Source organism: Eubalaena glacialis, chromosome 2 (genome assembly GCF_028564815.1).
Source record: "Eubalaena glacialis isolate mEubGla1 chromosome 2, mEubGla1.1.hap2.+ XY, whole genome shotgun sequence".
NCBI lineage: Eukaryota > Metazoa > Chordata > Mammalia > Artiodactyla > Balaenidae > Eubalaena > Eubalaena glacialis.
In genome coordinates this window covers 20,475,067-20,503,043 of record NC_083717.1, presented here as the reverse complement: position 1 = coordinate 20,503,043, position 27,977 = coordinate 20,475,067, and the positions used below count along the sequence as shown (strand labels likewise).

Sequence of the window (27,977 nt, the reverse complement as noted above, 5' to 3'; positions counted from 1 at the left end):
GGGCTCAGAGGAACCTGGCTAGAGTGTGGTCAAGGGGAGGCTGTGTGTGTGTGTGTGTGTGTGTGTGTGTGTGTGTGTGTGTGTACTTTGCTTCTTTTTTAGACATACATCTAAGCATTAGAACAGATCATTGGATTTGGTGATTATAAGTCATTAAGTGTCCTTTGAAATAGCTTGTTTCAGCAGTTGTTAGAGCAGAAGTTATATTGCAGGGGTTTAAAATTTGAGTAAGGAAAATAAATTTGAGGGCCTTCCATGTGTCAATCTCTTCGTTCATTTAGTTTTCACACCTGTAGGCGGTGGCTATCATTATCCTTATTTTACTGATGTAGCTCAGAAAAATGAATTGCCCACAGCCATTAAGAAGTAGGAGGGACTAAAATGTACGGCCTAATACATTAGGAATTAGGAATCTAATGTACGGCCATTAGATTCCTAAGACTGCATGCGTTCCCTTACACTACGCCGTCCAAGAGGAGACAAAAGAGACTAGTCCAGAGGGACAAAATCCTGATGTATTTCGGAGAAGCTAAAGGAGCGTGAGCGGTAGACAGTGGAGGGAACTCCCCCGCGGTCCAGTGGTTAGGACTCCCCGCTTTCACTCCCGAGGGCGCGGGTTCAATCCCTGGTGGGGGAACTAAGATGCCGCAAGCTGCTCCGCGAGGCCAAAAAAAAAAAAAAAAGTACTAGATAGTGGAGAGTTCAGAAGCTATTAACTATAGACAAAGAGTCACAAATTTCTGAAAACTTCCTAGTGGTTCCAATAAGATGGAAGCAAAATAAAAAGGTTGTTTGGGTCACGCCGGCTCTGGGGGCGTTCTCAGCCCCAGTCCTGGAGATCGAACCCCGGACCGCGCTCCTGGGGCGGCCGCTCTGGCTGGGTCCTGACCTGCCCCGCGGGGCGCCCGGGAGCCGCGGTCGAGGAGACGGCCCTTGCTGGACACTGAGCTCGGAGAGGTACTCAGAGCGGAAAGGCCCTGGCGGCCCTGGCCTCACAGAGGCTCCCAGCTCCCGGCACCCACGGGAGGACGCCCACGGGAGAGCCGGCGGTGGCCATGGCAACGCGGCGGACGTCAGCTGCGCCGGCGGCCAACGGCCAGGCTGTTGTCGGGGGGCGGGGCCTGGCAGGGCCTGGCGGGGTGGGCGCGCGGGTCACGTGGACCGGGGCGGAGCCTGCGCGGGGCGGGCCGGAGCGCGTCGGGAACGAGCGCTGAGGCCCGAGCCGCGGGACCCGAGCGAAGGCCGCGCCGAGGTCGCAGGGCCCCGCTGGGCCGCTGTAGCCGCCGCCATGGGCAGTGAGTAGCGGCGGCGAGGCCCTCGCCGGGGGCGCGGGCGCCGACGGGCCGCGGGCGGTGGGGCAGGCGACCGCCCGGGGTCGCTTAGCCCGCGGGCCGGGGAGGCGCGGGCTGCGCCGGGCCGCTGAGGAGGGCGCGAGCCGGGGGCCTCCGCGGAGGCTCCTCCAGCCGTGCGAGGCCTCGCCCGGGCCGGTTGCGGGGCCGGGACCCGGCGGTCCGGGGGTCTGCGCATCTCGGTGGGTGGCGAGGAGCGGCGCACGGCGCGGAGAGGCCATTGGTTTAGGGGGCGGGGAGTTAGGGAACCAGGGGAAACCTGGTCCACTTTTAATTTTTCAGGAGCTTAGGAAACTCATATTTTTAGTCCCAAATCACCGTTCCTTAGCATGTTAGTTGTGATGAATGAAGGTCCCTGACTTGTTTCATTTTTTTAAAAAGTGATGCATGGCGTGTAGTTTCGGGGAGGAAAGGAGGCGATTGGTGGCATAAAGTTTTCCTTAAAATTTTCATTTCAGTCATTCTGTAGCGTGTAGTGAAAACTCAGCGTGTCTCAGGTTGTATAAGCCTTAGGGACAAGGCCTTGCATAATGGGGATCTTTTGAGGGCCCTCTCCCAAACCCTCAACACCAGGAACTTTCACAGGTATACTTACATAGCTGTTGGGGTGACTGTTGTATGAATGGATTCCCACAAACCCAAGCTGTGCACCCACTGGCCAGCTAGCTAACTAGTGGACATTTGGGGGAAGCTGGAAAGGAAGTAGAGGAGACCCTTGGTCTTGAATTAGCAGTATAATGGGTTAAATTCTGCAGCACAAGAATAGACAAGTGGCAGACAAAAAAGTATTGCTTTTTACATGAATACTCCAACACAGATGATCGTAAGCCAAGAGATCAGGGAGGGTAGCTTGGGTGGAAGTGGGAAGGAGAAGGGGTAAAGGGATTCTAGGAAGTTTCCCGATGTGATTGACATTGGTTTTACATTAGAGATGAACACTTTCATAATTCAGATTTGCTTTCCAGATCGTCTGAAATGGTACTTGGGTAACAAACATCTGCCCATGAGAATTTCTGAATTCTGTCAAACATCAGTGGCTGCCATCATTTTGAGAGGTTTTATAAAAAGATAGTATAGTCAGATCAACTATACTTCAATAAAATAAATTAAAAAAAAAAGAAAAAAAATATAGTGTGGTCAACTTTTGGCTAACTGCTGAAGTGTAATTACCCATGTCAGTTTAAAAATAATATCCTGATGTTCATATATACAGAATCCAGTGTTTGTAAGAAAAGATGATCATAACTAACACCTAGTTGTGGCTTTTTGTGTTTCTGTACATTATAGACGCTGGCAGAGACTGAGAGATTATCATCTTCATCCTTCAGTTCTTTGGCAGGACTTTGACTTAAGCCGTGCCAGAAGAGAGTGCCTATCCTTAAAGAACCTTGGTTTATCTTTTCAATATTACGAGTTGTCTGGGAAAACAGTACTTTCTAATGAAATGTAGTTGTCATTCTCTGGGCTGATGATTGTACATACACAAGTACTTTGAGATCCTTTTGTGGGAGAGCGACCAAGCAATGAATAGCGGCTTAGTGAAATGAAGTAGAGATTGTATACAGTACTTTGAAAACCTACCTATAGAAGGTTGTTCCGTGATCTTTCTCATTTATGCATTTCAGCATTTTTCAGTCCCAAATTAAGTCAGTCCTGCAGTTACAGCCCACTTCCTGTTGTACTTTCCTTCTCTGATATGTCCTATTTCCTTCTGTAATGCATGGTCTTGTGAGTAGACTGCATTTGCTCTTTTTGATGTAGTGGTGCTCACTGAATTATTCCTTTTCTGTGTATGTAGAAGGGGTGGGATTCAAGCATGAGGAAGCAAAATTGTGGTACAAGGATACTTGTATTACTTTGCTTCTGCTGACCAGCCCTTAAACCTTTTGGGCTCCTTTGTCCCGTGAATTATTTCTCTTCCCTTATGTATTTGAAATGGAGAGCATTATGATTAATTCATTTTGGGGGGTGTGGGTGGGATGGATTGCCATTAAAAGAAAACATTTGTATTTGATTCTGTGAAAAGATACACCTCTTTTTAAAAACTTTGTAATAGGGACATTTATTCTTTTTTTATTTTTTAACAGTCAAATTTTTAGAAGTTATCAAACCTTTCTGTGCAGTTCTACCAGAAATTCAGAAACCTGAAAGGAAAGTAAGTATAATATTTTAGTAATATAGAGGGTAGCTAAATGACTTATTCTGTTAAACTATCTAGATTGATTTATTTTCCCCAACCTTTTTCTGGTTGTAATTGGAAAAATATTACCTGTTCCTTCTCCTTGCAAGAGGCACAAAGTGAATAAAACTAGTGTAGACCTTTTAAATCTAGTTTATCTCATGGTTTAAAAAATGACTGTTCTTTAAGTTGTAACGTTTCCAAACCAAGTGTTTCTTTGGTCTGTGTGTTATAAGATATAGTATTCTCCTGTCCATTGTGGTCTACCGCACTAGGAATGACCCAGTCTGTTGGGTCAGTTTTGATGAGTACAACTGTTTCACATAAATGGATTGCAGCTGTGCAGGTATATACCTCCCATTTCTTGATTCGTTCAATGCAAAGAAAAAAATCACAGAAACGCATTCGGAAGATATTGACCACATCTAATTGTTCTTCCATCATTGTACCCTTTTGGAACTGAGGCATTTCAATTCCAGAAATATTGTTAATCCCAAACTGGTCAGTTCCCAGACATTCCTCTTTTACTGTATGTTCAATTTTGCATGGAACTAACCAGAATAGGGACTAAAAATAGCTAAGTAAGACTTCTGTTAAACTCACTGTTTTATTTAGAAGTATATTTCTTTTTTTATTGCTTTGAGGTTATAAAAATAGTTGTTCCAGTTACATGTAAGGCATCCCAAGAAACTTTAGCTTTTCATATTCTATGAAACATTCACAGAATAATATTACAGGCAGTCCTAGCTTTGCACAATACAGTGTTAACTGAAATGTGTGCATATTAGATCTGTGTCTTTTCGTCCTTTTCAGTCTCAATTAATGTGGTACAATGCCTTGAGGCCAGCCTGTATTTAAGTTGTACTTAATTCTCGAAAAAGTAAAGAAAGATGTTTGAGAAGTTTAGCTGTTTGCTTTAGCTGCTACTAACTAGGGCGAGAGTATTTTAAGAGTAAATAATAGGAGCATGTCATGATGGGGAATGCTGGTTAAGCTTTAATACGGAGTTTTCTTTATGTTTGCTATTTCTTGGTTTTGACTGATCATTCTTTGTTTTCTTGCACAGATCCAGTTTAGAGAGAAGGTACTATGGACTGCTATAACTCTCTTCATCTTCTTAGTATGTTGTCAGGTATGTAACCAAACATTAAACAAATGTCTGTACTGTTATTCTAAGGTCTTGGTTGGTTAGAATTTGAGAAACTTATTTTAGTTCAAATAGTAAATATACTGAATTATTTTGAGCATCATCATTTTTTAAAAATTATTTTTTATTGAAGTGTAGTTGATTTACAATGTTATCTTAGTTTCTGGTGTACGGCAAAGTGATTAATTATACATATACATATTTTTTTTCATATTCTTTTCCAGTATGGTTTATTACAGGATACTGAATATAGTTCCCTGTGCTATACAGTAGGACCTTGTTGTTTATCCATTATGTATATAATAGTTTGTATCTGCTAACCCCAACCTCCCAATCCATCCTCTCCCCCCGCCCTTGGCAACCACAGGTCTGTTCTCTATATCTGTGAGTCTGTTTCTGTTTCATAAATAAGTTCATTTGTGTTATATTTTAGATTCCACATATAAGCGATATCATATGGTATTTGTCTTTCTCTTTCTGACTTACTTCACTTAGTATGATAATCTCTGTGTCCATCCATGTCACTGCAGATGGCATCATTTCATTCTTTTTTATGGCTGGGTAATATTCCATAGTATATATGTGTGTGTATATGTTCATATATGTGTGTGTGTGTATATAATATATACACACACACACACACCCCACATCTTCTTTATCCATTCATCTGTCAATGGACATTTAGATTGCTTTTGTAAATAGGAGCATCATCATTTTAATCTGAGTTGATAGTGAAAATGGTTATCTTCTTCTACTGTGTATTTCTTTTGGTTTACTAGTGGGTTTGAACATATTTTCTTCTTTCCCCTTTTCAGTTAATGATCTTTACCTATTTTTTTCTTGAGATTTTTTTTTTTTTTTTGGAAATTGATTTATGACAGGTTTTTATATATAAAAGTGTTAAATCTTTGACACGTATAGGGCAAATTTTTTCCACTTTGTTTGCTTTTAATCATGTTGTAAATAGTATGTATTAATTAAAAAATCCCCAAAAGCCAAATTTTAGAATCCTAGGGATATTCTGTGTTTATAAATTAATAAAGTTCAATGATGCTTTTTAGTAAAATTTTACAGAGATTAAGTTCATAAAATGAGGATAAAATGTGACCTGCCCATGTCACAGGGTTATTGTATTGTGAGGATTAAATTAGATAATTTACGTAAAGTTCTTTGAGGGTTTGAAAAGTACCAATATACATATAAGAAAGTTTAAAAAAATTACATGAGGAAGGAGTAGAACAAATAAAGTCCATAATCTGGGGAAAAGCCAAATATATTTTTTTGAAAAGTGAAACTATTTGATCATTAAAATAGTTTACTATTATACTTTGTTGAAAATTCTTTTGCGTGGTCAGGGAGAGTGAACTTTTGAAAAATACAGACAAGTAGAAAAAAAGAAGAATCATCCATATTCCTACCGTCTTGTTTTAACATCTTGGAAATTCCCCTCCCCTCCATCAAAAAAAAAAAATCAACTTTTTAAAGGTATAATTTATGTACAGCAAAATATATTTATTTTTAAGTGTACATTTTAAAGAATTTTGACAAATGTATACATCTACATACCTACTACCTCAGTGGGTATAGAACATTTCTGTTACTCCAGAATGTTTCTTGTACTCTTTCTTAGTCAATTCCCACCTCACCCCATTCTCAGGCAACCACTGATCTGCGATTTCTATAATTTGATTTGTCTTTTCTAGAATTTCATGTAAATGGAGTGATACAGTGTCTAACTTCTTCATCAGCTTTTTGAGATTCATCCATGGTGTTGATTGTATCCATGTTGATTGTATCACAGTTTGTTCATCTTGTCACCTGTTGTTGGACATTCGGGTTGTTTCCAGATTTTGGCTATAACAAAGTTGCTATGAACATTCCCGTACAAGACTTTCTGTGGATATTTGTTTTCATTTCTCTTGGGTGAATACCTATGAGTAGAATTGCTAAGGTTTATAGTAAATGTATGTTCAACTTTGTGACAAACTAACTCTTTTCCAAGTGGTCCCATCAGCCGTGCCGTATAGGAGTTCTGGTTGCTCTGCATCGTTGTTTATTCTTGGTATTGTTCAGCATTTTAATATTAGCCATTCTAATGGATGAGGGTTTTTTTGTTTTTATTTTAATTGAAGTATAGTTGATTTATAATATTGTGTTAGTTTCAGGTGTACAGCAAAGTGATTCAGTTATATACATATATATATATTTTCAGATTATTTTCTATTATAGGTTATTATAAGATATTGAATATAGCTTCCTGTGCTATACAGTAAATCCTTGTTGCTTATCTATTTTATGTATAGCAGTTTGTATCTGTTAATCCCGTACTTCTAATTTATCCCTCCCCCGTCTCTCTTTGGTAACCATAAAGTTTATTTTCTATGTCTGTTAGTCTGTTTCTGTTTTGTTTATAGATTCATTTATGTTATTTTTTAGATTCCACATATAAATGATATTTGCCTTTCTCTGACTTAATTCTCTAAGTATAATATTGTCTAGGTCCATTCATGTTGCTGCAAATGGCAATATTCCATTCTTTTTTATGGCTGAGTAATATTCCATTGCGCGCACGCGCGCACGTACACACACACACACACACACACACACACACACACACCTTAAACCAGTCACCTGCTGATGGACACTTAGGTTGCTTCCATGTCTTGGCTGTTGTAAATCATGCTGCTGTCAACATTGGGGTGCATGTATCTTTTTGAATTAGAGTTTTCTCTGGTCATATACCTAGGAGTGAGATTTTATGGTAGCTGGATTTTATGGTAGCTCTATTTTTAGTTTTTTAAGGACCCTCCTGTTTTCCATTTCCATCAAAGTGTAGGAAGGTTCTCTTTTCTCCATGGTGAGGTTTTAACTTGTATTTCCCTGGTAAATGATATTGAGCAGCTTTCTCATATGCTTATTGGGTATTTATCTTTTGTAAAGTGTTTTTTCCCCAAATATTTTGCCCATTAAAAAAAATTGCATTTTTGTCTGATTGGTGAATTATATGCATTTAAAAATATTTTCTGGATACAAGTCCTTCATGAGGTATATGTATTGTGAATATTTTCTCGTAGTCTATGGCTTGCCTTTTCATTTTCTTAACAATATCTTTTGAAGAGCAGAAGTTTTTAACTTCGATGAAGTTCATTTTATCTTTCTCTTTGATTGCTCATGGTTTTTGTTTCCTATCTAAGAAATGTTTGCCTATTTTAAGGTTGTGAAGATTTTCTCCTGTATTCTTCTAAATATTTTACAGTTTTAGCTTGTATGTTTTGGTCTATGATCTATTCCAAGTTAATTTTTGTGTATGGCGTGAGGTAAGGTTAGGGTTCATTTTTTTCTATATGCATAACCAGTTGTTGAAAAGGCTCTCGTTTCTCCATTGAATTACTTTGGCATCTTTGTTGAAAATCAGTTAGCCATATAAGCATGGATCTATTTTTGTACTCTCAGTTCTGTTCCATTGATGATATTCCATCGTTATGGTAAACCATAACTCTTTTGATTAATGTAGCTTTAAACTGAGTCCTGTAATTAGGTTGTAAAAGTCATCCAACTTTGTTCTTTTCAAAATGATTTTGTCTATTCTAGGTCACTCATATTTCCATCTGAATTTTAGAATCAGCTTGTCATTTTCTTTAAGAAAGCCTCCTGGCATTATGATTTTTATTGCTTTGAATATATAGGTCAATTTAGAGAGCATTACCATCTTAACAATATTGAATCTTCTAATCCAAGGGTCTGCAAACATTTTTTCTGTAAAGGGCCAGATAGTAAATATTTGCAGCTTTGCAGCTGGAACCCAAGAAAACTCAAGAAGAAGAAAACATAACTTGAGTTACATTTCTTAAAGTGTGACATTTCTCATGACTGTTTCATGCCATAAATTAATTTATGCATTTTATGTTACTTCATTTTTTTTTTTTCTGTAATGTGTTTACATGGTTGTCAAGCTGTACCTTTTTGTCTTTCTCACGCTTAGGCAGTTTGGCCCAGGGCTGGTGATTTCTTGATTCTGTTTCCACTGAATCTCAAACAGAGAGAGCCACAGTTTTCCCCTCCCAGCCACAGTTGAAGGGTTTGGGGTCTCGTGTTCTCCATAGTGTTTTTTTAGCTTGAGGGAATGGTGGGAGGTGAGACCAGCTGAGAGAAGTGCCATAAATGCCACCTGGGCTCTGCTCTCTTGCTAGACTTTTGTTACGTGTCTTGTGAGGGTCCTCACCAACTGACTGAGGAGGGCTTTATTCCATTGCTGGCCTCAGATCGCTCCCCAGTTCCTGATTCAGTGTAGCCCTGTAATTGTCAATTGCACCAGAGAGAGCCCCGTTCCTGGCTTCTCTCATCCATTTCCTCTCAGCTGCCAAAGGAGGCAGGAAAGATTAGGATATCTGTGCAGCCCGCTCTTCTCCAGATTTGGAGTGTTGTGGGGATTCTGGGGATTCTGTGGCCTTCCCTTTGTGATGGTTGGAGCAGTTTCATGCTGAGTCCCTATTCCTCAATTGTCTGTTGTTTTCTCCCCGCCCATGACCATCAAGTTTATGATTCTTTTTCTTGTTTGGCTGCTTTATAGATTTTTTTCCTTTAGATTTTTAAATTCTTTTACTATTTTACATGTTTTGCAAAATGTGTTTTCTTATGTATTGGGGAGGGAAATTCTGTAACTTGATCATGGCTTGCCATTTTAGCCCAGAAATATCTTGCTTGGTTTCAGTGCCCACTGCCTTTGGAGATCCCTACTACTAATTTTCTATTTGTCCATCTGATTGGTTCAGGGTTTCCATTCAAGCATGAAATGCTTGTTTCTCTGAAGTGTATACTGTATTTTGTGAAGTTGAAACTGATTATTTTATGTAATATAGGGCAAAGCCTGAACCTCTGCAACTTTGAGAGTCATAGAAAATAGCTCCTGTTGCTGCGCTTGTTGGACGTGGTCCTGTAACTATGGAATTTACTAAGAGGAGTAAAGTTAGACACTGAGTTTAATCCTGTTGACTACGGGAACGGAGGGAATACCATTACTTAGGGATGGTTGGCTGACTTTCTTGTTTGTTACCCTGCAAAGCATCTAATCATGGAGGTAATGGCTATCTCTACAAGACTCAATTAAGGAAAGTAATTTGATTGATTGGTCTCTCCCCCACTTAGGGAATATTGTGATATGGACTATCCTGTAGTGTTAATTGGTTTTTATTCAATAACTTCCTTTCTCCCCATCTCGCACATTAGCTGAAGAGTGTTTGCATCTATAGGGTGCACACAAAATATTGTGCTTCTTGCTTTTGCTAACCCAGCTAATATATTCAGATGTCCAAAGAGGTTTAGGTTGACCAGATGACCTGTTTAAGATTGCTGGCAGCATCTTTTGGAACTTTTTTTTTTTTTTAAATCAACTTCATATAGGGAAGGTTTTTGAAATTGGAAGTGTATTTTTCTCCCACGTGGTGAGGGAGGGGTTATGGCCAAGTGCTGTGTTCTAAACATGGGTCGTATAATAGGAAGCATTCTGAAGTTAAGGTTTTTTTTTTTTTCTGATTAAAAAGTAATATGTGTTCATTATAGAAAATATGATAAATGCTGAAAAGAATAAAGAAGAAAAAAATCAACAATAATCCCACCACCTGTGAATAATCACTGTTCAAGATTTTAAAAAATATTTACACCTAGTTTTTTCTTCTATGCATATTTTTACAATGTTGATCTTTTACTTTATTTATACAATTTCATACCATTCTTTTTATACTAGGTTTTCTCAACAATGGCACTGAAGTTTAGGCTGGATAATTCTTTGCGGTGGGGGACTGTCCCATACATTGTAGGATGTTCAGCATCTCTGACCTCTACCCACTAATGCCAGTAGCAGCCCCCTCAAGTTGGGACAACCAAAAGTGTCTTCCTATATTGCCAGATGTCCCCTGGGGGGGCAAAGTTGCCCCAGTTTGAGAACCATTGTTTTATACTTAATATTACAACATAAGCACATCCTCATACTGTTACAAGCTTCATAGTGTAATTTTTAATGGCTGCATAGTATTCTACTGTATATCTCATCTTCAGTCTTACATTTGGAGTATGGCCGTGGCTGTCACTAGTACCCATAGCTTTCCAAGATTATTCTGTGATGTGGTAGATATATCCTGTACTGATAGGAGCATTTTCTTTCATTGCAAAAACATAAAATTTATCAACTTAACCATTTTTAAGTGTGCAGTTCAGTAGTGTTACATATATTCACATTGTTGTGCAACAAATCTCCATACTGATAGGAATATTTACTAGTGAAATGTTGTAGGTAATGATTCCCATTGTTTTTATTTTCATTAAAGAACTTTACTTTTAAGGTATGCTTGTTTTGTTATTGAACATGAGAAGTAGTGGTTTTTTTTTAACTATTGCAAATATTAAGTGAATGCATTATAAATTAAGTTCAAACTTAATTTATATAATACATTTTTATAAAATATTTTATGTAATCTTATAGATACCACTATTTGGAATCATGTCATCAGATTCTGCAGATCCTTTCTACTGGATGAGAGTTATTCTTGCATCCAACAGAGGTATATGCTGCTTTTCTTTTGCCTCCATGTTAGTACTGACATCAAATAGATGTGAAAATGTAGAAACAACGATTTTTTGATGTCTATGGGGAGGGGCAGTATATGGTAAAAGAAACTCATTGCCTAGGAGAAGAGACAAACATGAAGATAATTACAAAACTGTGTATTTATTGTAATAATAGAAGTATGTACAGAGTATAGAGTTACGACAGAATGGAGTGATTAGTATTGTCTAGAGCTTTGGTTCTCCATCCTTTTGTGGGTCGTGTTTCCTTTGAGAATCTAATTAAATTTATCTGTACTCTCCCTAGAAAAATGCACGTACATTCACACGTGCAGATTTTTCATAAAATCTCAGGAGATTTCCTGGACTCTCTGAAGTGTATTCTTGAGTTTCTCATGGGACTGAAAGACTGATCTGCAGTGCCAGGGAGGAGATGATGCTGGGAGAGCATTTGGGTTGGAATTCAGCCTGTGGACTGTCGGGAGAGGGAAGCCTGAGTCACAGCACACATGCATGAGGACACGGGGTGCAGGCCGGGGATTCGGGTGGGGGATGCTGGTCAGTGAGGCTGAGAGATAGGGAGGGCCTGGATCAGGAGGGGCTTTTGGGGTGGGTTTTTTCCTACATCAAAAAATAACATTTGTTTGTTATAAAAAAATGCACCAACATTTCAGATTTGTATAAAGCTGAAAATGAAGGTCTCGCTTCTCAGGGGTAACTCCTAGGAAGAAAACAGATTGGTGAATAACCATCTAGACCTTTTATCTGAATATATATTCATATATATGAATTTATATACTTTTTTTAAAAACTGAAAAATAAGATCTACTGTATAACTATTCTGCTACTTGGTGTGTTTACTTAATATCTTGGATGACCTATTTCATTGAATGGCCATATACTATTCCATTATATGGATGTGCCATGATTTCTTTAATCATTCATTCAGGTATTTATTGAGTTCTTCCTATGAGTGGAGCTTTGTGCTAAGTGCTGAGATTAGAGCAGTGATCAAGACAGTGATGCTGTTGTTGTGGAGTTTATGTTACTCTATTTGGGGAGGTAGACTCTACATGAACTGTATCTTGGGAGGGGGAAGGGACATTTGAGCAGAGACCTGCAGGACATGAGAGAAGGCCGTGTGAAGATCTGGGGGAGGAACCTTCTAGGGAATAGCAAGTGCAAAGGCCCTGAGGTGCGAGTATGCTTAATGTGTTCCAAGAACAATGAGGAGGATGGTGTGATTGGAAGAAAAAAGGGAAGGGGAAATGTGGTAGGACATGATGCTGCAGATGAATCCAAGAGCCAGATTATGAGGCTTGTAGACAGTGAGGAGTGTGTTTTAGGTATGACTGTAAGGCCTGTAGGATCTGCTGTCATACATGTAGTTTTTTTCCCAATTTTATATCATTATAATCAATGCTACCATGACTATTATCACATTCTTCTGTAAGTTTTTAATAGAATGAATTTCTAGAAGTTTGTTTGTTTACAAGGAATGTACACTTAAATTTTTGATAGATACTGTTAAATTGTCTTCCAAAAGCTTTGAATTATTTTACACACTCTGCTATGGTGTATGAGAATGACTATTTCTCTTCCAACAGTGGATAATATTTGTCCTTTAGTCTTTGTGTTAGACAGGTAAAAATTGGTATCTGTTGTTTAATTTGTTTTTCTTTATGTGTTGGTGAGCTTGAACATCATCTTATATTTTTATTGAATATTTGTATTTCTTCTATGAGTGGACTTGTTATAAGTCATAGGAAATTACTGACTGGTTTAAACACAAAAATGGAATTTACTGGAAGGATACTAGTCATTTTTTGGAACCCAAAGAGGAGGTAGAACAACTAAGCCTTGTGGAGAGAGAACCAGCTTTCAGACCTCAGCAGCAGGGACAGGGAACCTTGTCTTTGTGATCTAGCTTCAGCAACTCCTGGGTTCTTCAGTTCTCAGTTCAGAATTACAAATTACCAGGATTTCCACCAGACCCAGCCAGCTTTGGTTACAGTTTCAGGGTTACATAGTACAGATTTGGGTGCTGGGGTTTCCTCCTATGTTGTTGGTATTTTCCTGAGAAAAGAGCATTATTGGGAGTGGCCATGCCATTTATCTTTTTTATTTTTCTATTTTTTTGGGGGGGGGGCCTATATTCCCTGTGTTGTACAACACACCCTTGAGGCTGTCTTATACCCATTAGTTTTAACCTCCCACTCCCCACCCTGTATTGCCCCCGCCCACCCCCACTGGTAACCTCTAGTTTATTCTCTGTATCCGTGAGCCCGCTTCTTTTCTTGTTATATTCACTAGTTTGTTGTATTTTTTAGATTGCACTTATAAGTGATATCATATAGTATTTGTCTTTCTCTGACTTATTTCCCTGCTGTTTGTTCATTTTAAAATTCATTTGTAAGAATTCTTTGCCCTTTAGACATACGAGCTCTTTGTTACTTGTGTTCGAACATTTTTCTTTTAACTATTACCCTGTCTTTTGCCACGTGGAGGTTTCATAGTTGTATCTAATCATATCGTCCATCTTTTTGCTTGTGGCCTTTATGTATTTTGTTATAGAAAGGCCTAGAAAGGCTTTTTTTCCCCCAAGATTATAAGCATACTCACTTCTGGTACTTTTGTATTTTGTCTTTTATGGTTATATTTTCTAAATCTGTGGCCTTTATTTTAATGTAAGTCATGAGATAAGGAATCTAGGCTTAATTTTCTATAAATGGCCAGTTATTTGCCAAGGTCCATTTATCCTTCTTTTCCCTACTGTGTGGAAGTGCCATATTTCCTAAATGAAATGTTCATTAAAGCTTGACTGGATTAATTTTTGGACTAGATCCATTTGACAGTTTTACATTTTGGTGATTTGATATAAAAAGAAATCTACCTACCTGCCTACTAGCTTTAACGATAAGACATATTTTTATCTTTTACCATTGAGGAAGTATCTGAGAAAACATGAAGAATCCATTTAAGATGCCATCTTTTTTTAAAATTTATTTTATTCAAGTATAGTTGATTTACAATGTTGTGTTAATTTCCGCTGTACAGCAAAGTGATTCAGTTATACATATATACATTCTTTTTCATATTCGTTTCCATTATGGTTTATCACAGGATATTGAATATAGTTCCCTGTGCTATACAGTAGGACCTTGTTGTTTATCCATTCTCTATATAATAGTTTGCATCTGCTAATCCCAAACTCCCAATCCGTCCCTCTCCCAACCCCCTCCCCCTTGGCAACCACAAGTCTGTTCTCTATGTCTGTGAGTCTGCTTCGTAGATAAGTTCATTAACAATAGAAACATCTTGATAACCAGACTAAAATAACAGGAAATGATTTTCCACTTAAATATTAAATGAAATCAAACTGTACATGCTATTTTTGAATATTTTTCCTATCCACTATGTCATTAACATTTTTCATGCCACTCAATATTCTACAACATTGATTTTGATGACTTTCTATATAATTTTATATTTTGAATTAGGAGAGTCACAGATATTCTTAAATATCATCTTTTTATTAACTTGTTATTTAATTTTTGGGCTTTTAAAATCCTGCGTTAAAATGTTTAGTGTAAATTTTAAAAATAGTGATTTGGACAGAAATCTTGGACAATTTCTTTCAAAGGATTTCTTTAACAATTTAAGTTTAGAATTCACAGAAATTTACATTTTGGTAGTATTTATAGTAATTTTGATTCAATGCATTGTTGTGAGGTTGTGTTAATAAATGAGAGGGTTTTTTTAGCAGTTAATGTTTAGGAAATGAAAATTTGCTTGTTAACTTAACATGTATTTCATAGACATAATTAAGGACTGGGACTCTTCTAAATTAATCTGCATTGGATATCGTAAAGATTATTTACTTTTTCCCCTTCCTTTACAGGAACGTTAATGGAATTGGGTATCTCCCCAATTGTAACATCTGGTTTGATTATGCAGTTGTTAGCTGGAGCCAAAATCATTGAAGTTGGAGATACACCCAAAGATAGAGCCCTATTCAATGGAGCCCAGAAATGTGAGCATCAATACAATTAATAAAGAGCCTTTTCCAAATTTGAGAATTTTGTGGCAAAGATGTTTTTCTAGTCTTTTTTGTGTTTGGTTATAAGCATGTACTCCTTTTCCCCCAATTTTTGTCAGTATTTGGTATGATCATTACCATTGGGCAAGCCATTGTGTATGTCATGACGGGCATGTATGGGGATCCCGCTGAAATGGGTGCTGGAATCTGTCTCCTTATCATCATTCAGGTAAGAAATCCAATTTTTCATATGGATAACAAAAAAGTTTGTTCCTTTTTTTCTTTTGAAACAATTCTTTAGGTGATTGACATACTCATTTTCTTACTTTATTGAAGTGACATGTATAAGTTGTGTTGATGTTAAAAATTAAAATTTATTGTAATAGCCCTGTAGATGTCTAATAAAGAATTATGGATCAATCAACTGTATTTCACTGATTCTAAGATGCGCATTTTTCACATTTTGATGTCTCTGAAATCAGGATGTTTTCTTAGAGTTGATGCGGTCACACGTGCGGTCAGCCAGGTGGCGGTCGTGATGGTAGGCATTGCCTGCATGTGTACGTCAACTTGGTCAAAGCTGTTTATATCGTCCTTATATCACTTGGTTATATGCATTGTTGATATAACATGTTGTTGAGTTTAACTGCTGTTTAAAATGTCTTCCAACAGTCTGCTGTGATTTGTTATTGAAATGAAGAGTTATTGTATATAAACAGAGGCACAGAAAGAGCAAGTTAGATGATAAACATCTATGTCTAAGTCTAAACTTTTTTATAAGCAGAAAATAAAAAATTCTTTGTAATAGGTTATTGTGTCATAGTTTAATTGAAGTATTTTTTTCTTTCTTAATGGCACACATAATAGCGTTACAAATAATAGTATCTTACAGTAAGTGAAATACCATATAAACACACATATATATATCCTATGGATTTTTTAAATGGATATTTTGGAATGGAATTTTTAAAGGCCAACATGATTTTCCCTCTACTAAGTATCTTAAAATGTGTAAAGTTTGGAAGCTATTTCTCTAATGTAGTCCTTAAAAATCCTTTAGAGAAGTTACCCAGGAATGGACTGTACTTAAGTTATATAATAGTTATTTACTGGATTTTGAAAAGAAGCTTGCTTAAGTTAAACACTGAACGTCTAGAGTCCTGGTTATCTTGAGATGCCTCTTGTTCACTCTATGAAATTAGGATTAATTTAGGAAAAAAATTTTTTTAATGGTCAAAAGGATCAAAGTCAGAAAAATAGTTTAAAATAAAACTAAAACACCAGTTTATTAGTATATGTATACATTGAGAAATACGACCATTTCGGATTGGCATGCTTGACCATCTTTTTTTTTTTATAGGAAACAAATCATAGTAAGAAGATTGTTTAGTGAGTATGATTCAGAACAAGGAGAATGGGATTGTTGAGGTATTTACTGGGCATCACTAACACATATCACATATCACAGGGCTTTTCTAATGAAATGGAAATATTTCATCTTTTAACCAGGGGAGGAATCTTTAATGGACTATTAGGTAGTTTTCTGAGCCCCAGTGAGTTCCCATTTGGTATAAGGTACACTTCTTTAAAGGATAACTTTGTCATTATTTCTCCATTTAAAAAACACCTTGGGACTTCCCTGGTGGTCCAGTGGTTAAGACTCCGTGCTTCCACTGCAGGGGACACGGGTTTGATCCCTGGTCAGGGAAGTTTCACAGGCCGCGTAGTGTGGCCAAAAAGAAAAAGTAAGAAAATTAAAAAAAAAAATAAAAAACAAAAATTTGACTGGCAAATTTATAACCCCGAGGAATTAGAGGAAGAAGAGTTGCAGTGGATGGGAAAGAAGATCCTCTGAAAACTGGTTTTAGTATCTTTCAGTTCTTTGGCGTGAGGATACTGATACACCAACTTTTGCCTTATTTTGTTTCTTTACAGCATTTGCTTTATGACCCATAGTTAGAATAACCCTGCTTTCTAAAAGACACTCAAAATTGGCATCTAGCTCTTAGAACATTATGCATCAGTAAAATTTTTCTAGTATTTTAGTAAGGGCGTATTTATATTCTTAAGGAACCTCAGCTGACCAGTTCTGGGTTAGTTAGTGAAAGTATTGACTTCTTATGAAGTCAGTTATGGATTTGAATTGATAAAAAATGGAGTTAAGCTATTTTAATTTTTTTCAGTACCAGAAATCAAGGAATAGTTAAATTCCTGGAACGAAACAAGTGAAGTGGGTATATACTAAGTTGTTTACATAAATTCTGGTGCACAAATATTTGTCTTGTGGTTAATCCTTCTAGTGTTAATGTGTAGAGAAATTTTTCACGTTTGATCATAGGTGGGTAGTGACCCATTGCGTCTTTTTAAGGCTTTGCTAACATTGAAAATGTGTAGATTTGCTAAAGAGATGTGATTAGATCAGTGTGTTTCCACCTAGAGATTTTGAAAACTGTTTGCATGCTGTTATGTAAGGTATTTCTCACCTTAATTATTCTTGTTTCATTCACATGGTCAGTGTTTTTCCACTAGTGAGTTTTGGAATCTAAATAGTGGGTCTTGATTAAAATTTTAAAAAAGAGTAGAGAGTATCAGTGTGCATGGCACATAGTAGAGGTAAGTATTATTTTGTCAAACTGAGTTGTGTGTGTGTGCGTGCACGCATGAGCAAGGTTGAAATGTTAAAGTGCTATTTTTATACATACTTTAGAGATTCATATGTATTGAACATTCTAGAAGAGCATGCAATTAGTATTCAGTTTTTTTATCAACTGTTCTAGTCAATGAGATGCTGTCAGTTTCTGATTTCTCATTCTCCGCATAGGCATGCATGCTTTTTACCATCTTTTATTCCTTTAGTTATAGAAACCATTTCTCATTTAGGTTTCTGTGTAATTCCTTTGTCCAGTTAGAGAAGCACGAGTTTGATTTTCACCAGATATAAATGAATCACCCTCTAGTCTGATGGAAATTGGTGTGAACAGGGGTTTGGAGAATTATCGTTGTTTCAGAGCTGCCTGTGTGACCTTGGACAGGTCATTTAATTAGAAGTCCATGATAACACTGTCTGGTTGGCTGATGGTTTGTGGACAGCTGTCATGCCCTGTAGAGGGTGGGCTTCTGTATTTCTGATGGGGAGTATGTACTTATTACATAACTGTGGTCAAAATAAAATCTCAGTAGCTAAGTCCTAACTTGTCTTTTATCTTGTCAAATCGGTAAACTTGGTTTTCAAACAGTAAAGAATTTGTGAGCTCTCTCAGAAGTTTTGAGAATTTTACCTTTTTTACAGTCCATTGAAATTCAAACTTAAAGATTGTAAACAGACAAGTTAGGCTCTGTACAGCCATTGAAATGACAGTTAAGGAAAAGAAAAAACACTGTAAGGTAAGCATGCTTCAAACGGTGTACTGTAGTTTTCTCTTTCTTAACAGGGATATTGGGTGAACTGAGTAAGGAACGAGGGTGGGAGGCTTCAGAGCTGGGAGGAGTGGAGGGGCATCTCCTCACGTCTATAGGAGGGTGTCTTTGAAGTGGGGACAGGTGTGAGATTGGGGGCCTAGAAGCACATTTTCTTCCCCCCTTGGTTAGGTTACTGAAGTGTGGGGAAGGAGTCACATGACCAGAGAGGTCACTTGCAAAGCTATGGATTATTTCTAATTGATACATACTTTTACTGATGTTTTCTCCAACAGGAAAATTAAGAATTTTCAATTTCACATAAAGTTAGTATGCTTTCTTTTTTTAAAAAAAAAATCATGAACTTAAGAACCCGGTGAACCCTTAATTGTTTTCAGATTTACATTAAGTTTTTGTCACTGTATGTATTGAATGCATTTTTACATTGTTATAATCTGTTTACATATTTGTGCTCTACTTTTTGACTTATTCTATTGTATATTTTATATTATATATAATACACATATATAAAATCTATAATACTTAAAAATGTATCAGCATAGTTCACATGCTTTTCCTTTAATGGCCTATAAAATTGCATCTTGTTACTGTATCATAATTCATTTGGTCTTTTACTTACTTGAAGCTATTTGGAATGCTTTTCAGTTTCTTGCTGTCATAAATGCTACAACTGTGAACATTTTTGTTTTAGGGTGCTTTTCAATAGGCCTTATTTAAACATTATAAGAGAAATATAAATATACTTTAAAAGTCAAAATGTCTGCTTTATAATGTAACAACATTTCCAATCCTCTCATTTGCAGAATTGGCTTCTGATGAAACTAAATCGGGTTAGATGCAGGGTGTCATAATAGTGATACTGCATCGGCTAGGTTTTAGTGTTGAAAATGCCTGTACTTTGAAAGTAGTCAGTGGTGTTCACTGCCCCTTTCTGAGTTTATTCTTGCTTCAGCTTACTTGCATTTCTTTCCCCACAGTTGTTTGTTGCTGGTTTGATTGTGCTGCTGTTAGATGAGCTGCTACAGAAGGGTTACGGCTTGGGGTCTGGGATTTCCCTCTTTATTGCCACCAACATCTGTGAAACCATTGTCTGGAAGGCCTTTAGTCCCACTACCATTAACACTGGCAGAGGTACAACGCACAGGGACGCAACTGCACGGGTTTGGCTGGGTGTGTGCGGAGAGGAGCACGAGGTGGTGGAGCAGGACGTGCCGACAGACGCCCTGGTTTGCTGTCCCAGGCGACAGCGGGTGTCAGGTGTTCCAAAGCTAATAAGCAGAGATTGGTGGAGTATGAACTGTTGCTTCAGAACGAATAGTATCTAAAATTTAGCCTCTGCTCATTTAAAATTTCAGTGGTTGCAAACATTTAAAAAAATTTATTTGCCTAAGCCATTGTTGCAGAAGTCATTGATTTTGACTGATTTCAGCATTCCTAGAGGGATAAAAAGGTAGTGGATTTCAGATTAAAAAAACATTATTTATTGCATCATCAGGGAGTACTACTACTTTCGCTGCTGTTCTCCTTGGCTTTGTAATAGCACCTAAATTATGAAATATTTCATTGTGTTTCCCCTTACCCATCTCCACTTCTCTCAAATGCCATCCAAGATTTGTAATGGTTAACATCTAACCTGGTCCCAGCCTTAAGAAAATAGCGGTGATGGTTTATTAATATACTTAGTAAAATGAATTAAAGGCAAGCTTGGTAGAGTAATGTCTGTCTTTCAACTCTGACATCTTTATTCTGCTTTGCTGCTTCTTTTCCCCATCTCCCCCCACCCCACCTCCGAATGTTCTTTTCCCTTCCCTAAAGTAAAAGTGAGGCAAATCATTATGAACTAAATATTTGCTTTGGTTTATTCTACTTTGTCTGTTTTCATCAAGAATAGTCTCTTGAGAAAACTTCAGATTTATGAAAAAAAAAAAAAGACATATTTGCCTCAATGATGTAAATATTTTTTAGAAGCTCCACACATGGCTGTATCATAAAGTAAACATAGATGAATTATTTTGACTCATATTTTCTGCCTTGTACTGGAGCTTCAAGGTTATTTGTTTTGACTTTTGGGACAACTTTGGGTAATGAAGCTACAGCCGATTTCTATCTTGATTTATCAGGTACCGAGTTTGAGGGTGCAGTCATAGCTCTCTTTCATTTACTGGCCACCAGGACAGACAAAGTTCGAGCTCTAAGGGAGGCTTTCTATCGTCAGAATTTACCCAATCTCATGAACCTCATTGCTACAGTTTTCGTGTTTGCTGTTGTTATATATTTTCAGGTAAGTATACTTTCTTCGCTGAAGTTAAGTGGAGTGTGGATTTTTATTTTGCTCTTAAAGAGGAGAATACCATTTGAAATGTTAGCAGCTAAGTCAGTGTTTCAAAATCTAGTTAGGCAAATAATTCCATCGTTTAGACTCTGAGGTGCAAAATATTAGCGATTATGAAATAGAAAAGGATTTCTATTTCTGTGTGTCTCTGTGGAAGGGAAAGTTTGTTAGCATTGTCTTTTGCATAGTCCCTCCTGTGACTGTTTGCCTCGTCTGGAGTCGTGGTACGTGCAGCCCCTCCGCCTTACTCCTAAGCTTCCTTTTTCAGGGATTTCGTGTGGACCTGCCCATTAAGTCGGCCCGGTACCGAGGGCAGTACAGCAGCTACCCCATCAAGCTCTTCTACACCTCCAACATCCCCATCATCCTGCAGTCGGCCCTGGTGTCCAACCTGTATGTTATTTCCCAGATGCTGTCAGTTCGATTTAGTGGCAACTTTTTAGTAAATTTACTAGGACAGTGGGCTGTGAGTATTTCATTATTTATTCTAAGTATTCAAATTTATTGTAATTTGCATTTCATGCTTATATTTTTAACTGAAAGAGATGAGCCATAATTGAAGCAGTTGCTATATATAACATTTCCAGATTCATTTACCTGTAGCACAGTTTATCATTTATTTGGAAGAGTTGTAAAACTGTAAGCATTGTAAAACAGATTGGCCGAGTACTTTGTACTATTTTACGTCTAGGAAGCATTTTCACATCTCGTTTGAGTGATCTTTTAGGTTAAAATCACAGTTGCTCTTATGAAAGTGATTCCCTGTTTTGTAATCTTATTCCACTATTGTCTGGAATAATGTTTTTTTCAAAGAAGCTATTTACTGATTATATAGGATACTGAAATCATCCTCTCCTGCCTCCCCTGCCGTTTTTCATGGCCCAAATGGCAGTAAATAAGAAAGGCACGTAATTATATTGAAGAGAGAACAGTTGCTAGAAATGGAATCCAGTAAATTCTGCCTTCCTCTTTTAGATTTTCATCATAGCTCCTTCTAAAGCAATCCAGCCACATTGTGATTGAGGTGTGAGTTATTGTAGGATTGAATTTTTTTTTTTTTGGCTGCGTTGGGTCTTCGTTGCTGCGCGCGGGATGGGCTTTCTCTAGTTGCGGTGCGCGGGCTTCTCATTGCAGTGACTTCTTTTGTTGCGGAGCCCGGGCTCTAGACGCACCGGCTTCAGTAGTTGCAGCACGCGGCTCAGTAGTTGTGGCACGTGGGCCCTAGAGCGTGCGGGCTTCAGTAGTTGCGGCGCGTGAGCTCTAGAGTGTAGGCTCAGTAGTTGTGGCGCACGGGCTTAGTTGCTCCGCGGCATGTGGGATCTTCCTGGACCAGGGATCAAACTCGTGTCCCATGCATTGGCAGGCAGATTCTTAACCACTGGGCCACCAGGGAAGTCCAGGATTGAATTTTGACTGGTTTAAATTTTCACCTGACCAAGGAGTATTTTTTCCCCCTTAAAACTACAGAATTAGAGAAGAGTAAGAGCCTTTATTGTTTTCAGAATATGTAATTCTAGAATTTGTATTCCCCCAAAGAATTATTTTTTTTACAGTCATTCCTGAAATACGGTGCTTATTCTATGCATTTGTCTTAACGTGCTACCTTTTGTATTGTAAGTTGTAGTGACGTATCTTTCTGCTTTTACTGAAGGCCATTTTTTAAAATGTAAAGTTTAATAGGATGAGACAGTAATTCTTGAAAGGCAGTTGAAGGAAGTATGATTCCCTTTATCCGGAATAGTTGATCCTTGAACATGGGTTTGAGCTGTACGGGTTCATTTAGACGCAGGTTTTTTTCAGTAGTAAACACTTCAGTACTGCACGGTCTGCAGCGGGTTGAATCCTGCGATGCAGAACCGCGGATACGGAGGAGCCGTATACGCAGAAGGGCAACAATAACTTATATGTGGATTTCGACTTCATGGAGGGTCGGTGCCCTAACCCCCTCGTTGTTCAAGGGTCAGCTGGACTCCTTTTCCATTCATTTAACAGAAATTGGATTGCCTGTGGTGAGGGGAGGTACTGTCCCTCCCCTCATGAGCTAATAGTCTGGCAGTCATTATTACTATGATAATTTCACAGTAATAAATGCACTGAGTGGTTGTATAGATTGTGTTGTGATCTTAATGAGATTTTTTTTTTAAAGTGAGAGAGCTATTGGGAAGTTTAATTTGTCAGGGCTTTTGATTTGGAATCAGTGATTCTAGGGGCACAGTAAATGAATCATTTGGAAATTGTAAATTCAGGAACCAGACATTTTAATCATTGCATCCAGAAATTGCTTTCCCACCCTCTATGCCCAGAACTTTTATTTAATATGAGCAAATACATGCTATTCCCATTTCTTTTACTATAAAAATTCTTAAATGTTTGTGTGGGTAAAAAAATCCCTTTATACTTATTAAAAGACTACTCTTTACAATATACAAATCATATAAAGTTTAGGCAGTGAGTCGTTAGTCTTCTGTTAATATTTCAGTTGATTGCATTCTTAATAGCATACCTTGAAGTGAAAGAATATGTATGTACTCTTACATAGTTCAGAAAATTTCTGACTATAAATGTTATCAGAGATCGATGTGATCTATTCCTGTCTTCAGGAAGAGAAGGAAGATTCTTCTTATAGAAGTATTATAATTTTTTTAAAAAATTGCTCTTGTTAATATATTCACAATGTCTTTTATGTAATAGACACTCACTATATAAATTTTTTTTTTACTCACTATATAATTTTGTAAGAGTGAAGAGATCAGACACAAAAGTAAATCCTTTAAGTTACATAGAATCATTAGCTGTTGGTGCTTTGAACTTAAAACATCGTCATAATTTTTGAGGAGTTTGAAAAGTCACAGAAATGTGACCATTTGTGCTTTTTATTCCTGTTCTATAGGACGTCAGTGGGGGAGGACCTGCTCGTTCTTACCCAGTGGGGGGCCTTTGTTACTACCTTTCTCCTCCTGAGTCCATGGGCGCCATATTTGAGGATCCTGTCCATGTGGTTGTTTATATCATCTTCATGTTGGGATCATGTGCATTCTTTTCTAAGACGTGGATAGAGGTGTCTGGTTCCTCAGCCAAAGATGTAAGTATTTGGTTTATTTGAAAATGAAAAAAAAAATTCATAATTTTTAGGTGTCAAATGGTAATTGATACAATTACTTTTGTAATTTAAACTCAAATTCATACATTCTTAATGAGAATGAGGTAATGAGAATGAGCATGAGGTAATGTCATCCCCAGGGAGTTAAAAACTACAGGTAGTTCCTGGAAAGTGAAAAATTCTTAGATTTTACAATGGTTTGTGACCATCCAAAGCTCAACCCTACCCGACAAAGTCTTATTCCTTAGTATTTAATTTCTCTTTAGGGAGGTGATAATTAAGGAAAGATTGAGAAACCCTGGCTTAAGGTATGGCTAATGTGGTTGTGCAGCATTGTAGCCTCAGGGAATATTATGATATGACAGTGTCTACTTCAGTCTTCCCGTATTTTACTTGTTAGTGTGTGGAGAGCACTTCACACAGAACCTAGTAGTAAACAGTGAAATAGAGTTTGATTTTAAAAGTTGTTTTTCTCTTCGCAGGTAGCTAAACAGCTTAAAGAACAGCAAATGGTAATGAGGGGCCACAGGGATACCTCTATGGTTCATGAGCTTAATAGGTAAGGAAGGCCATTAGACTCAGTCTTTGATAGGAGAGAGAGAATGTGTGTTACATACACACACGTGTTCTTGGTTTTTCAATCTATCATTTGTTCTCAGATGTTATTTAAATTCATATTTGAAGCATTTTTCTTCTACTTAACACAAAAGAACCAAAATTTAACACAAAAGTGAATTGTTCTCCACATCAGAATTGACACCTAAATTATTATTTTAATTGAAATTATGTTCCCTTCACTGCTCAGCCCAGTGTTAAAATGCTGTAGGTCAGAGGTCCTCGTCTGGCTGCACTTAAAATCACCTGGGAGCTTTTAAAAAATACTGATATCCCGCCTCTAGGAATTGTGATTTATTTGGTCTGCGGTGGGTCCCAGGCATCAGTTTTTTGTTTTTTGATAAGTTTATTGAGATATAATTCACATATCATGTAATTTACTCATTTGAAATATACAGTTTAGTGGGGTTTTGTTTTTCAGTTTGTTTTTAGTATATTCTGAGTGTGTAATCATTACAATATAATTTTTAAAACATTTTCATCACCTGGAAAGAAGCCTTGTACCTATTAGTTATTCTCCATTCCTACCTACCCTCCCACCTCCCAGCCCCAGGCTTTTTATCTAGTGTCTGTAGATTTGCCTGTTCTGGACATTTCATATAAATGGAGTTATATGAGATCCTTTGTGAATATCTTTTTCACGTAGCGTAATGTTTTGGGGGTTCATTCATTATTTGTGAATAATATTCCCTTGTTTGGATGTACCATGTTTTGTCTGTCCATTCATCAGTTGATGGAAATTTTGGTTGTTTCCACTTTTTGGCTGTCATGAATAATGCTGTTGTGAACGTACTTGTTCAGGTCTTGTGTGGACGTATGTTTTCACTTCTCTCAGATTGGAACTATTGGGTTGGGTAGTAACTGTGTTGAACGTGTTGAGGAACTGCCGACCCTTCTCGGGAGCAGCCGCCCCGTTCTGCATCCAGGTGCAGTGTCTGGAGCTGCTGCACGTCCTCACCAGCACTAGTTCTTGTTTTGATTTTAGCCACCTAGTTGCTATGAAGTGGTATCTCATTGTGGTTTTTCCCTCTTCATTGTGGTTTTGATTTGCTTCTCCCTGATGAGTAATGATGTTAAGCATCTTTTCATGTGTTAATTAGCCATTTGAATATGTTCTTTGGAGAAATGTCTCTTTTGCTCATTTAAAATTTCTAATTGGGTTGTCTTTTTGTTACTGTTTATAAGGTTAAAAAAAATATTTTCGATGTATCTTGTCAGGTAAATGATTTGCAAATATTTTGTCCCATTCTGTGGGTTGTCTTTTCACTTTGTTGATGGTGTCCTTTGATGCACAAGTTTTTAATTTTGATGTTCAGTTTTTCTATTTCTCCTTTGGTTTCTTTGTGCTGCTTTTGGTGTTGTATCTAAGAAGCCAGGGTCACAAAGATTAATCCTCTTATGTTTAGGTCTGTGACCACTCTGAGCTCATTTTTGTTTCATGTGAGATAGGGGTCCAGATTCCTTCTTTTCCATGTGGATAGCCAAGTGTTCCAGAACGATTTGTTGAAAAGGCATTGGTATTTTAAAGTTTTTATTTACAACATGGAATAGATTGCAGAGTGGTATAATGAACCTCTGCGTCCAACTGTACCCAGCTTTAGTCGTTACCCTTCTCCCATTCTTGTTTCATCTACTGTCTTCCCCATCCATGGTCCCTCGCCCCCATCTTTTTTCCCCCTCTGGAGTATTTTAAATACAATCCCATTATTTTTAACAGTTCTCCAGGTGATACTAACATGTGGCCAAGGTTGAATTACTGTTGAATAGGGTCATCCAAATCTTGTCACATAAATTTGATACTTAGAAAGCATTTTGATATTTACTCTTCATCTACAAGAGGGAGCTAAAGGTTACCCACTTACAAACAATATTAAACATTCCAATACTTAAATCACAGTTGAGGATTCTCCTCTTCTGCTGTAAAAATCATGTATTGCCTTTCTTGGCTATTAACTGGTTTCTTGAAATCAGGGAGTTAGACCATTCCTTTCATCATTTTCATCAACACATACCTGTGCACAGCCCTGGATGAACCGTCAGTACTGCGGACAGTTCCCTGGCACGTTAGTTTAATTTTCTTCTGCCCGTTACTGCTGCCCCCTGCTGCCCCTTCCCGTGGGCCTCCCCTGCCTGACTCGGGGTTTTGTCTTCCAGGTACATCCCCACGGCGGCTGCGTTTGGGGGCTTGTGCATTGGCGCCCTGTCGGTGTTGGCCGACTTCCTCGGGGCCATTGGCTCGGGCACTGGAATTCTGCTTGCAGTCACCATTATTTATCAGTATTTTGAAATATTTGTTAAGGAACAGGCTGAAGTTGGCGGGATGGGTGCTTTGTTTTTCTAAATGTTCCAGAATTTCTTTTTGTGTGTGTGAAAGGGAAAATATTTTGACTCATTGTTTTTGTCAGATAATGCTGGCTCCCCTTTTCTTCTCTCACAGTTTGTTTTCAAGTGTTGACCATCTCATTCCTGAAATGGGCACGGAGCTAAGCCTGTGTGCAGCATTAGTACCAGCTGCCTTAACACTAAAGTTTACATTATTCATTAAAAAACCTACATGCAGTGTTGCCTGTGATGCTGGAAACCAATGTACCCGCCTTGCCATGTTCGGTTGTGACGGTGAGATGGTGACATGGATCAGTTTTGCACACAACATTCAAGACACTCAGTATTCCCCCTACTTGTTTAAAAATAAATGTAGTTCAAATTGCCACTTTCCAGTATTTCTGAGCTTATTTAATGAGTTCTGGATCATTTATATCTAATCTATATTTTAGATATAATTACTTTTTATACTTTTTTATCTCATAGTATCCACATTCCCACCCTCCCCCGTTTTATTTGTTCCTCCTCAAAGCAGCCACTTAGCCCAGATGAGCAGAATCAAGCTTTCAGAGTCAAATCTGTCACCAGAAACAACTGCTTATAATTACTCTGCCTGTTTTCCATTCCCCTTTCCTCCCAGGGACAGCACAGTCGGTGCTGTTTTACCGTATTGGCTATGCCTTCGAATTCCAACACGTCACTTGAGAATACTCTTCAAGATACTATGCCCCAATTTTTTTTTGTTTTAATCCCTAAAGCAAAGATCTAATTCTCAAGCAATGTCTGTAGTTCAGTGGGGGTGAACAATGAGTAATTCATGCTAGGAATCTGTGTATGTTGTTGTACTTTATAGCAGCAACATGAGTGTAAACAGTAGACAATAAAATTTTATTTAATAAAACTTTTGGTTGTGTTG

At 37.8% G+C, this 27,977-nt stretch overlaps 1 protein-coding gene across 5 annotated transcripts; it reads left to right on the top strand.

Moving 5' to 3' along the window:
* Positions 1-1,171: 1,171 nt before the first annotated feature.
* On the top strand, positions 1,172-27,977 carry SEC61A2 (SEC61 translocon subunit alpha 2). Of its 5 annotated transcripts, none has more exons than XM_061179380.1 (12): positions 1,172-1,295; positions 3,437-3,504; positions 4,595-4,660; positions 11,154-11,232; positions 15,138-15,269; positions 15,395-15,504; positions 19,670-19,823; positions 20,813-20,973; positions 21,293-21,490; positions 23,915-24,106; positions 24,607-24,683; positions 27,177-27,972. In XM_061179380.1, exons 1-12 carry the CDS (start codon positions 1,289-1,291, stop codon positions 27,499-27,501), a joined length of 1,569 nt encoding a protein of 522 aa, XP_061035363.1. In that variant the 5' UTR covers positions 1,172-1,288; the 3' UTR covers positions 27,502-27,972. The 5 variants fall into 5 exon arrangements, with proteins under 5 accessions (XP_061035363.1, XP_061035334.1, XP_061035348.1 ...); XM_061179351.1 differs by having other exon boundaries at positions 26,894-27,264; XM_061179373.1 differs by lacking the exon at positions 1,172-1,295 and adding an exon at positions 1,439-1,531 and having other exon boundaries at positions 27,177-27,971.